Below are 12,720 nucleotides of genomic sequence, written 5' to 3'. Positions count from 1 at the left end.
TTCGTCGGTTGAGTAAATAATCTGTTTTGAAATATGTTCTGCTGCTTTTTGTTTATAAACGGAACCTATTTTGTAGTTTTTACTTACATAAAAACTTAATGGGCCACGAAAGAAAAAAGGTTGAGAACCACTGATGTAGGCCTACGTTGCACTCTTGGAGTTGTGTCTTACTCTGGTGTTGATCTTTCTCCAAGCTACCCTTATTTTTACAATTGTAGTTACTTATGGAGTTTAGGAAATAAAAGATGCATACAGAAACTGCAATTAAAGTGTTTCATGCAAACTTTAATGCCGATTTATTGCATGGAATAAAGAGCCTGTGGCATGGGAGTATCCACAAGCTTTTTCATGTGTGGTTGTAAATTTTATCCTGGAAGAAAATCAAGTAAATCTAACAACTTGGTAAGTTTTTTGTATAATAATGCTTATATGCTAGACGTAGATTTTAGAAGTCATGGTGTGTTGATATTGTTACTCTAAGTTTTTCCTATAACTTCTTATAGACAGTAGAACGCATAAGACTATCTCATTATCATGGTCACTTTGGCATGTTCTAAATTAATTTTTATGGTGTAACAATGTATTTTGTTTCACTAATGTGAACACTGAACACTCTAGTTTCCAGATTGCTGCACTATAAAGTTAGTTCAAAAGTGTAAATTTAGCTCCCTTTTATGCTCAATATTTTACATGATTAGCACAATAAAACATAAGATGAGCTTGCACACACAAAAGGAGAATGTAATTGCACAATGAATGACAAACTTGCACAACTTTGCAATTTTCCCACAAATCAAGCTTGTTTTTTGAGTCTGTATTTGAGATTTGTGGGTAGCTTTTTTAGGCTTGTTTTTTACAACTACGGCATAGCTTTTTAATTTAAGATTTGGCTTTTAAACTGCACTTTGAGAGTTTTTGTTGTGGTAAATATTCCACCTTTCTTTTCTGTTTTTTTCTTCATTTTTTTAACAAAACAAAAGTTGCTAGCACTATTATTTGAATCTTGTAGTGGTCACTGGTCACTGAGGTTTCATTATTACTTGATAATTATTTGAAGGCAAACATTAAGGATTGTTTTTGCTTTAACTTACAGCCAAACTTCGATATTATGCCACCTTGCTATTATGCCACCCTCGCTACTATACCACTTTTGATTGTCACCAGCTAAATTCAATAGAAAATATATTTACTATGCCACATGAGAGTAAAGTATTACTGTATTAACGAAACGATTAAACGGTTGTAAAACGGCAAAAGTATATTTATGTGCAATGCATGTAATAATGTGTTCTCTCAAGTTATCTACTGTAGGTCAGCCCAAAACTATGAGGAATCATCAGCTGGCGCATGTTCTTTTGGCGAATTTCGCACACCTCGTCGTCTAGCTAGTTGATCACATCACACTGGGCTTCCCGCTTCTCTGTTGCATTAACTTCCAGACAGTGCTCCATGCCCGCTGGGCCTGGGCGTCCTCGAATGAAACGATTTCCTCCTCAACAGTTATTTCATCATCTTCGCTTTCCACCGGCTCCTCGCTGCGCAACATCTGCTTCGCAATCTCATCCAGTGTGAAAGATCCACCAGTCTTGAGGCGCTCATCAGCTTCAAGAAAGTCAAGACAGCTTGATCTCTTTGTTCTGGTGCATCTTTTCCTCGGCAGGCAGCGCTTCCCAGATCTCGAGCAGATTAACATCATCTGGCTCAGATTGGATTTCCTCGTACAATTATAATCGTACAACACAACGTGGCATTACATGGTCACGTCACAAGGCTGTTTTTACAAACTCTTGCTACTATGCCATTTTCTCTCGGTCCCAAAGGGTGGCATAGTATCGGAGTTTGACTGTATTGTGTTTTTTACACTTGCGTACGTATGTTTTGAAACTTAATGTTTGTTAAATTTTACTTCAATTTCAGTTACTTTCAAACGGCAGCGTTTCGATTTGTAGTCATTTGCCACCAGAAAACCATCACTCTTGTAAAGTTCATAGCCAAAGTCTAGATATAAAGGGCGGTGATCTTGTGGATAGTTGCCCTTTGAAAACGCAAAATAATATTATTCCATGGTGCCAAAGAATGGATATGCACATGGATGGACAAGACAATTTAATGACTGTGAGTAAAAACTTTGTTGTATTTATTTTTACCACAGTGTAATTGAAGATCCGTAATGAAAAGTGGACTTAAAATGGAGTCAAAGTGTAAAAACAGGCATTTGGCTAATGGCTATCAGAACCACTTGTCAAATGATTTATTTATTGTATATATATATATATGATATCTTAAAAGCTGCATTATGTACAATACCAAACCGGTAGCCTATAAAATAAATTTTATGAACACACTTGTATATCAAGTGTGGTTATTTTCACTCTAGGTGATAAATTTTGTTTTAAACTTTCAACTGATGAAATATTAAGTTTCATACCATTTTAAGTATCCTAACTAAACTGTGATAACCAAGTAGCCTACCATTCCTTTCTTATATGCATTGTTATTACAGAACTTCTATTTACGTTATTGCAGAACTTCCATTTTGGATTTTTAGATATACAGTACATACTGTATATATAATATTTTGTCTGTTCGACTCCTGTGAGAAAATATTTCTTTTTTTTCTTATTTATTTTCCATGGTGATTTCATTCACCTTTTATTGGAAATAGCCAACTGGCTAACTTTCACAGTGGCATTTTTTACTGATACATATTGCATATCATCCAACTTTTTATATATATATAATGTAATAAGTTGAGGTTAGCAGAATGGCCTGTTTCGGTGAGTCCGATTCGGTGAGTCCGATCCCTTAACGGGGGATTTTTTCAATTTTTTTTTTTAATTATCGGGTACCGTGGCCTAATTATCATTGCCGTTTTAGGGTTAGGGGTTAGAGGTTAGGAACTCACCGAATCAGACTCACCGAATCGGACTCACCGAATCGGACTCACCGAATCGGACTCACCGAATAGTAGCAGGCCCGTGGTTAGAGAGAGTAACTTGCATCTTTGTGATGTGATGTCACATTTTTATGAACAAAGACTGTTAAAAAATTTCTGTCTTTAGAATTCACCGAGCTCCAATCTGGAAATTGGATCGATGAGAATCACCAAACCACAGTTCAATGTAAGATTATAATTGAATAGGCTACTTGTTTTTTAAAAAGATTTTTGACCTGAGTTTGTAGCCTTTTGAATTTAAAAGTATAAACAGTGTTGTTGTACAACAATGTACATGTCATGGAATATGGCGATGCTAAAGTTTAACAAAATTTTATGCTGGTCCCTGTACTTTTTAGATAGCTTGTGTTCCTTCCTTAAATTAAGACCACTAGCTTATTTTTATTAAATGCATTTTAATCATTTATATATATATATATGTTCTATCCTGTCCAGTGTCCACACATTTAATAGAGTTGAGTGCACCAGTTTGGTTGCAGCTAGTTACGTTTTTGCACGACTTTAATATCGTTACTCAAATTCACCCTGTTATCAGGATTTCGGTTTTTGTAGCGAGCAGTGTAGCGTTTGTACTTTTGCAATAGTGGTCGTTTGTTGAAAACTGAATTGGCACCAAGAGCCATCATTGTCATATCAGGATAATGTAATCATCTTCAATCTTCCTGCACAACATGACAGCCTTCCATTTGACAGAATACGGTACGTGGTGTTGGGGTCTGCTACTATTCGGCGAGTCCGATTCGGCGAGTTCCCTATTCGGCGAGAGCCTTTTTCGGCGAGTGCCCTATTCGGCGAGTTTTTGAAATTTTTAAAAGGAAATTATCGGGTACCGTAGCCTAATTACAATTGCCGTTTTTACATCGTTTTAACGTCGCTAAACGTTGAAATCGTGCAGAAAGGAATAAAAATAAAATGTTTGAACTACCGTATTATTAAATTAAAATTCGTCATGTCAGTTCAGTTGTTTTTATTTCTGACCATCATATCAAAAACAATTGCGACCTTGCCAAATTTCTTTCAACTGACTAACTTACTTCGGTCACAAGCACGTTTTAACGTTTGCGTTTTGTCGCTTCTACCTTTTTCTACACCTTTGCTATGTTGACGTGTATTGTTTTTGATATCATGATTAGGAAGAAAAACAACTGAACTGACATGACGAATTCAAGCACGTTTTAACGTTCGCGTTTTGTCGCTTCTACCTTTGCTATGTTGACGTGTATTGTTTTTCATATGATGGTCAGAAATAAAAACAACTGAACTGACATGACGAATTTTAATTAATAATACGGTAGTTCAAACATTTTATTTTTATTCCTTTCTGCACGATTTCAACGTTTAGCGACGTTAAAACGATGTAAAAACGGCAATTGTAATTAGGCTACGGTACCCGATAATTTCCTTTTAAAAATTTCAAAAACTCGCCGAATAGGGCACTCGCCGAAAAAGGCTCTCGCCGAATAGGGGACTCGCCGAATCGGACTAGTCGAATCGGACTCGCCGAATCGGACTCGCCGAAACGGGCCATTCCGTGGTGTTGAGTGCAGCAGGCCAGACTGCATTGTAATTTCTCGAGTCATTGCTTTTAGTCGCAGCACATCGGCAACTGCATTGTTTTTTTTTTGGTTTGTTTCGGCTCTTGATTTATGTAATTTCATCTATTACAAAATTAAGACTCAACAAGTCCCTGTTTTTAAACTTTTTAACATCTTATTGGTCAACGGCCTTTTTTGTACACACCACACCATGCAAACGTTAGCCTAGTCAACCATTGATCAAACTGACCATAGGAGGGGAAATTTCTCATCATTTTTCAGCTCAGCAGTAAATTAAATTTAACTGGCATTCGCAAGCTTTCGTCCACATCTACATCAGAAATGATTTTTTTTAGGAGACGAAGGCCTTCAAAATGCAATCTTTCTTCACTACCAAAACTTGAGAAACCATTATAATATTGTATCTCAGTACGTAGCCTAAACTCTTGCTTTGGTGATGAAGGCAATGTTGCAAGACGTAATGAATTGAATTTTCTTTAGGCGCTTTTAGTGTTTTCCAAGAAAGATGACCTGTGCAGAGCTTGGCAGACGGCGCTCGACAAACTCGGATTTCAGTATGACGTTGCGATTAATGACGACAGTGCTCTAGAACACTTTCGGAGAAGCCAACACCATTTGGTGGTCATCGAAAACCAACGTAACAGCAGCGACTCTGAGGCATTGTGCAGGTGCCATGTTTATTAAAATGCTTGTATCATATCAGTCATGATAATACTTTCCATTCTTATCATGTTTTTAAATGGCTAAGAAGAAATCTTAGGGGAAAATAAGAAGAAATATATACAAAAGAAAACGAAACCTTTCTACCAGATATTAGCATTAACTAATTTCTAACACTCAGTTTATTTATTTTTTCTACACCTCTTCGTGAAACTCTCAATGAGAAAGTTCACACTTTCTATAGATATGAGTTATGAACATGTTGTGACTTACTACTTGAAAGCAATTTTTGCACAAACGTACTGGAAATTTTGTAGAGCTTAAAGTATTTAGTTTCTACTTCAGTGGCATCTTGTTTTCTTGGCTGCAGTTTTTAAGTAGTGCTAATGCATAAAACATTCTAATATTTTGCTTTGTTCTCGATCTAACAAATATAAAAATATCGCAAAATGAAGGTGTGCCGACCCAGAAGCAATTCTTTTTTTGTTTTCCCTTAACCGTTCTTTCAGTTCATTTCTGCTTATTCAACTGCATTAATGACAATCAATAGAAACTCAATTGTTGTAAGGAAGGCACCCAGTCCTAAAAGCCAAAGCGGAGATGGAATCCGTCTTTAAACAACAAATGCATGACACCATTTGCAAAGAAGATCTTTGGCCTGTCATGGAATGCTTTTTTGATGAAATTGTTATTTACTGAGTCATTGCCGTTGATTGTCTATGGGCATTTATTTTTTACTGCAGTAATCTCAATTGTGAGTCTTTTGTTTACACCAGAAGAACTAAAGACGGAATCGAACTTGATTGTTTTTGTAACAGTTTCCTTGCGCTTGGCATTGATTGTGTTGAAATTAATAACATTTTCAAGAAGTGAACTTTTGTCCTTTGCTCATCCATTAAATAAATTTAGCAATTGTGATATTAGCTTCGTGCTATTGGAAGTAGCTGAGCGACTGATTCTCTGTCACCTTTACGTTAATTTCACTGCTATTGTTCTTCTAAAATCCATATGATAATTGCTACTATTTTTCTTCAAGTAGAATTCGTACTATGCTGACATTATTATATTGTAGATTGTCGAAGTCGGCTATGCTGAGATTTCGCTATACTGTATTGGCAACTGTCGCAAAGTCCCGTTTTTAAACCACAATTTTATCCAAATGTCAAACATACTATTACAAGTTGTGTACACTCCCTCATAGATTATTCGGTATACTGTATATAGCAGAAAGTATTAAAATTAAGTGTTTTGATACAGCTCGTTCGAGTAACACTGTTTTAAATGTTTATAGGTCACTGCGAGGAACATATATCGGGAGCTTCACCACCATAATTGCTGTAATGAACAGCAGGTACAAAACCCCGCAAGCATCCACTGTGAAACTGCCTTGCTTTTTAAGTTGCGATTTTTACACAAGGTATACTAGTGCATGGCCAAGAAGAGAATTGGTGTTTTGTCAAATTGTCATGGATTGTTTATCTTTTATTTCCCAATTTGCTATTTCATGCAAATTTGGCAACTTTCTGGCAAGGCACTGCAATGACGGCCGCTTGAAAGTCAATTGTTTACTTAAGTGGAAATCTTCGTTCTCGGCAGTTCAGTTTGTTTAATTTTGAAGAAAATTGTTTTGTTGTGCGTGTTGTAAAAGAAAAACTTGGATCATTTCTTATCTTGATAAATGGGTATGTATATAACACTGCTCGCACTTTATCTTTGATGCATGAAACAAAATACACAATACACATCACACATATATTATGTATACTTTTTGTTGTTATGTCAAGTTTTTATTAGGGCTCTTTGGACTTTTTAGGACTTTCTTCAAAAAACAGATAAGGTTAATTGTATTTATTTTTATACCTGATATTCGAAAACATGGTTTTTGCTTTTGATTGAATAAAGTAAATATATAATGATAAAAAAATTACTTCAGAAACTTTTCATTATAACTTGAATTGTTGTTGCCTGTCCAGTTGGTTGCGCTTGGAAGTGAGTTTGTAACCTCGGTTGTCCGTAAATATTTCGAATTTTGCCAAAAAGCTGTTTTCTAAACAGTTTAAACCTCACTGTGCGGTTTCACTTCAACCCTGTAATTTCAGACTCCTTTCACCTCACAAAATTGTTTTGTTAACGTCGCTGAACGTCGACGTCTAACGACGTTGAACTATGTAAACAAATCAAATATTGCTGGCTGTGCCATTGCCACGAGCAGTTTATCTTTCCTTGGTCTTCACATAATTGCATGTTTTCTTTTACTTATGACATCAAAATGAACAGAGTAAATTTGATGTCACAACATCTTTCAAGTTTTAGTAGACTCTGGTTAAATGGTGATGCTCATCGCATATCAACAAGTCTGAATCTTTAGTTGTAGCCTATTTCCAAAACGATATTACCCTGACAAAGTTGCTCAGAAAAAAATTGATATTGATCCATATTTCTATTGTTTGAATGAGTATTTGTTTATAAAAGTCAGGTGGGAATCTAGATCATAGTCTTAAGTAGATGGAATGATTCAATAATTTTCAGTGGTGTCTACATTCACATAATCAGCAAGCAAAAGATGCATATCAAGAACCCAGACTGCGTATCAGTCGTTTTTTATATTCTTATGGACACTGGTGTTAAAACGTGCACCGATTACTACATAAGTCTTCACATATCACGAATTTTGATATAACGTTCTCGCCTTCTGTTAATCTAGGAAAGCACAGTGATAAAGGTTTCAAAATTCGAATTATAAACTAGTGACCTGATTCAGTGCACCTATGGTTTCAAGTGCGCCCACCAACAGTATTGGTTTTGGTAAAACCTATGCAAGTGAGGTTAATACAAGACTTCAAAGTGACCACTTCATTTTACGCTTGGATTACCTGAGGACAACAGAACAACGTTGTTATATTATATCGTTTTTTTCTTGCATTGCAAAGTTGTACTTAGTTGTACTCCAACCATTCAAGAAACATTTCTGTATCAGCTATTAAAATTTTCAAATCGGAGCCCAGCTCTAACATGTAATTTGTTAAAAAAAATTATGCATTAACATCTACTTCTGCAGTATAGCTGAGATTTCTTTGGTTTATTAAACATTAAAGTAAAGGACTGGACGCAATACACGTTTCAAACTTTCAACCTGAGTTTTTCTATAGAAAAACCCTACGCAGATTTCCCACGCTTTTTTACTCTTCACAGGTATGCTGCTTCTTTTTCATATATCATACATCTAGGCTATCTACTGCTTTATTTTTTCTTTCACAATGGAAATTCCGCTTTTTCTTACAAAATGTAACATTTTCGTTTTCCTTTAATTTTACCTTACACGCTGCTCTAAATTTCTTTTTTCAGTTCCTCTCGTTATGTAGAGCAGTGATTTTCAATCAGTGCTTTATAGAGTACGGGCAAGGCTTCTTTATGTCTTGGCTTACATGATTTACTGTGCTATCATGTTTCATTGTTCAATATTAAGGCTAAAAAAGTCTCCATTTGCTGCGTAAATGCAATACTACTTCATAAGCTTACAGTTCGTAGGACAGTGATTTACAGTCTTGACCTGTAAAGTGTTCTCATAGACTATAGTACCGTATTCATTCCAGCATTTGGTGTTTTTTAAAGATATTTTCATTCAAAATAAGTTCTTTTTGACTTTAAAACTCTAGTCAATCAATACAAAAGCAAGAGATGCATCTGGGGTGACAACTGACAAGGGACCTTGACAAGATGTCAGTGTTTCACAATAACATTGCTTTGCTGTGTCTCTACCGAACTTCAAGGCTACTTGCTACATCGAAGATGAAAGTGGCACTATTTTGGAATCAGGACATTCTGTCGCAGCCCATCTGACGCGAGACAACTGACTGCGCCCGACCTGTCGCAAGGACATCTCATCGCGAGACTACTTGACGCAAATTCTACTTTACCATGAAGCATACCTTGCCTTCTACAGATACTTTTGTTTACCTATATATTTAATTCCCATCACAATTGTTTTACTAGGCACTTGCTGTGATGCTAAAAGTTATCCAAAATGTATTTGAAACAAGAAAACCCAAGCTAAGCACTAAGCAGACACCAAAAGGTTACAACATCAATCTATTCTAGTGTAGCTTGAATATGATATACTTTAAATTTAAAGTAGCTTTGTTATTATTTGGTTGATTGGAAAGCGTAAATATCGGACTTGTAAGATCAACAAAAAGTTTTGAGGTTGCATAAAGTATTCGAAAAATGATGTAGAATTCACATCAAGTAATCCTTACGGGAGATGTCTCTGCGACAGGTGGGTCACCGTCAATTGTCTCGCGTCAGGTCGGCCGCGCCAAAATGTCGTGTGAAACACTATTCTTGCTGTTGAACTTCATGCACTTCTGAAAAAAAGGTTTTCAAAACAATATTTTTGCTGTTTTTTCTTTTTCACTTTTACTTTCTAAGTCAAAGGTTAATATTTAATTAAAAAGATCACTTTTCAGTTGATTTTTTCCTGCACGGCATGCACTAGTATACCTTGTTTTTTTGTAAATATATGTTATGTTTTTGTGTTCCATTAACTGTCTTTGCAATTTTATGTTGCGTATACTATACCCTTTTATATGAATGTATTTCAATAAGAACCTGATGATCTCAGAAAGGCTGAAACAGAATGTTAAGGTTTTTAGGTTAATATAACTATATTTGATACTCTTTATATAGATTTATATATGATTATTATATATGTATATATTATTAATATTTATTATTATTATAAACTTTTACTTTTATACAACTTGTAAAAAAATTCTGTTATGCAAACATAGTATATATAATAGAATAAGGAAAACAAAGAAATTGTTAAATCAATTTATCTTTGAATTGATTTTCGTGACATTGGTTTTTCAGTTCTTTTGAGTTCCTGATGTATATATTGATGTTAAATTTATAAATGAAGTTTTACCATCAAATATTAATTGTAATTTTCCTACGTTGTATAGAATATTCTAATGGTACTTTAGTCTGCGCAGTATGCTAAAGGTGATGGTTAAGACAAATTTAAGCATCCGACATCATTTATTCAAAAATGCAATTAGCTTTTAGGTGATTAGCCTTAGTTTCATTAAATTTTAAAAATTAGTACCCTATTTAGCTTATCATGTATCAAGCATATGATGTCAGATCTGCTGTGTGGCTTCAATAATTAATGCAGAAAAACTCCTTTTATGTATATATTAGCATTAATTAAATCTTCAAAAAGAAGAAGTAATGTAAACACCATTTTTTTCACTTCAAGTGAAGCATTGAGCTTTTTATGAAGTCATGTGTACTGTGTAGTGCATCTGTCTTCACATATGCACATTGCACACAGAAGCTTTGTTTTTAAATAGTTTTTGTAGTTATTTGTTAACTTTGTTGAAGTTTCTTTAATTGTTTTTGTACGGAAATTGTCACTTAGGACATGCAGTTTTGAATCATGCATACAAATGCATTGGAATGAAATGATTTTTCCAAAATACCCTGTTTGAAGCAGCCACAATATCATACAACCTTTTTCTTCCTGTACTCAGACTTGTGTTTGGTAATGAAAATTGAGGTTAAGGTTATCCAAGTCAGGTCAAACTCAACCGTGTTTATTCATCGTCTGGCCAAAGCACACAGGCATATGCTCTCAATTGTTGACTAAGCTCACTGTGTGGATTCTAAATGTGAAGTTTTTAGCTCTTGCCTAAGCTCACAACCTGCAATGCTGGGCAGGAGATTAACTATATTTGTTTTGATTCATAGACTACTTCTTGTCTATGTTATAATGCAACCATTCCAGTGGTAAATGCATGCACGAAGTTCATCGTCAATCAGTAAAAACACAAAATTATTTCAATATTAACTTTCACGTTAAACATCATATCATAGTTATGTGATAAACTCTATTTTACTGCAATTTAATCCCTTTTCGACACATTGTAGAATGTTTTAAAAATCTGGTTGCCAAGAAAGCGTTTCTATTCAAACAAATTGGGCTCAGCTGGATCAGTGCTTTTAGTATCCAATAGCCTACATAGTTCAATTTACCCACTATCAAGTATTCCATTGTTGATGATTCATATTTGGAAAAGCTCATATTACATCTAAGCAAATATGTTGGATAGATTTTTTGTTTCAAATTTCTAAGTTGTCACTTTTAAGTTTTTTGATAAAAAGTTTTTTTTTTCTACTTTTTGTCAGTGTAATGTACATTGATGTGAGATTTACATACAATGTGGCCTTTTAGTGAATCTTATGGTCAAATTTTTAAGCGATGCTTCTTTAGGTAACCTAAGTCTTGATGAAGCGCAATCGCTTTGTGCAGCGATTTCATTGTTTGTTACAGCGACATGTGTTTACGAGGTTCGAGGAAGATATTATTTCTTCGCTTTGTTATTGTTCATTATTTGAAAGCCTTCAGCAGGTTGTATTGTGGCTGCTTCATATCCAAACATGCCAAAAAAATGAAAACATAAAGACCTTAGCTTTTCAGAAATTGAAAATAGAAAATATTTTCTCATTCTGAGTAAACTATAGAAGAAGTGGCTGTTCCATTAAAATTTCCTTTCTTATACTTTTGTGTGCGTCATCAGTATGCTTCTATAAACTTTATTTGATTTAGGAACCAAGTTGATGAAATTTCATCGACACGTGATTTATTGCATGCTGGGTATGATCGGGTAAGTCAAATATATCACCTTCCATAATTTGTTGTCCCAGCTTTTGAAAGTTCACTTATTGAAGAGTTTCCAATTGTGATCAAAGTAGCTTTCAAGGTTTGGACATTCTGAGCATATTTCAAGCTTTTCCAAATTGCCCAAAGGTCACATCTTGTAACACATTTTTAATGGTCACATCAAAAGTTTTACAACTAAACAAATACAGCCAACACCCTCCATCTTTTCAGGTAAACACTGTATTGCTAAGTTTCGGCTATCTACTACTGTATATATTCTACAAAAAAAAAAAAAACGATGTACTTCTCCACTGCTGTGTATCCGAACTACAGCTTCTACAATTAAAATGTAACTGTATTAACACTTTTTTGCCTTTAATTGTTGCGACCTGTAAGACTTATAACTTAGTTTATGCTTTTCAATTTGTTCTAATGATAATGGTTATCTTTCATTGCTTGCAAATCATACAATATTACTGTAATTGAATAACTAATGAGGTGTCTTGGGTAGTTAGTTATCATCAACGTTTTTTTTCTTGTTTATCTTATAAAATCCACTCAGGGCTTGACTTGGTTTGAACTGTGAAAATTAGTATCCACAGCTGATTGGACAAAATGTTGTAAATATTTACTCTGTAATTATACTTGAGCAAGAATACTTCAATATTCTTTGTTGATCCTTATTTCAGTTTTAAATCATCTTCTTAAATACAGTTACAGAATAATTGGAAAAAGGATATAAAGCAAAGTACCTCAACGTGGTCCTATTTTAATAATAAATTTTAATTTTATATAAAATATTTGCATGTAAATGCAACACTGACCTGTTTTTTAATGAAACAGACCATTTCAGTGGCCTTTAGTTAATCTTATGCTTTAAGAAG

At 34.6% G+C, this 12,720-nt stretch overlaps 1 protein-coding gene across 2 annotated transcripts in view; it reads left to right on the top strand.

Annotated features, from left to right (window-relative positions):
- Window positions 1-290: 290 nt before the first annotated feature.
- LOC145769863 (high affinity cAMP-specific and IBMX-insensitive 3',5'-cyclic phosphodiesterase 8A-like) overlaps window positions 291-12,720 on the top strand; it is a 30,014-nt gene continuing 17,584 nt past the window's right edge. Inside the window, exons 1-6 of one of the 2 annotated variants that reach the window (XM_082581406.1) lie at window positions 291-402; window positions 1,918-2,115; window positions 3,063-3,122; window positions 4,993-5,180; window positions 6,464-6,523; window positions 11,783-11,840. In XM_082581406.1, the coding sequence (XP_082437532.1) occupies window positions 325-402; window positions 1,918-2,115; window positions 3,063-3,122; window positions 4,993-5,180; window positions 6,464-6,523; window positions 11,783-11,840 (642 nt within the window). In that variant the 5' untranslated portion in view covers window positions 291-324. Of the gene's footprint in view, window positions 403-1,917; window positions 2,116-3,062; window positions 3,123-4,992; window positions 5,181-6,463; window positions 6,590-11,782; window positions 11,841-12,720 lie in introns of both variants that reach the window. The other variant, XM_082581405.1, reaches the window with a different exon arrangement.

This window comes from Aplidium turbinatum, chromosome 5, assembly GCF_918807975.1.
Source record: "Aplidium turbinatum chromosome 5, kaAplTurb1.1, whole genome shotgun sequence".
NCBI classification, from domain to species: domain Eukaryota; kingdom Metazoa; phylum Chordata; class Ascidiacea; order Aplousobranchia; family Polyclinidae; genus Aplidium; species Aplidium turbinatum.
This window is presented reverse-complemented; position numbering and strand designations above follow the sequence as displayed.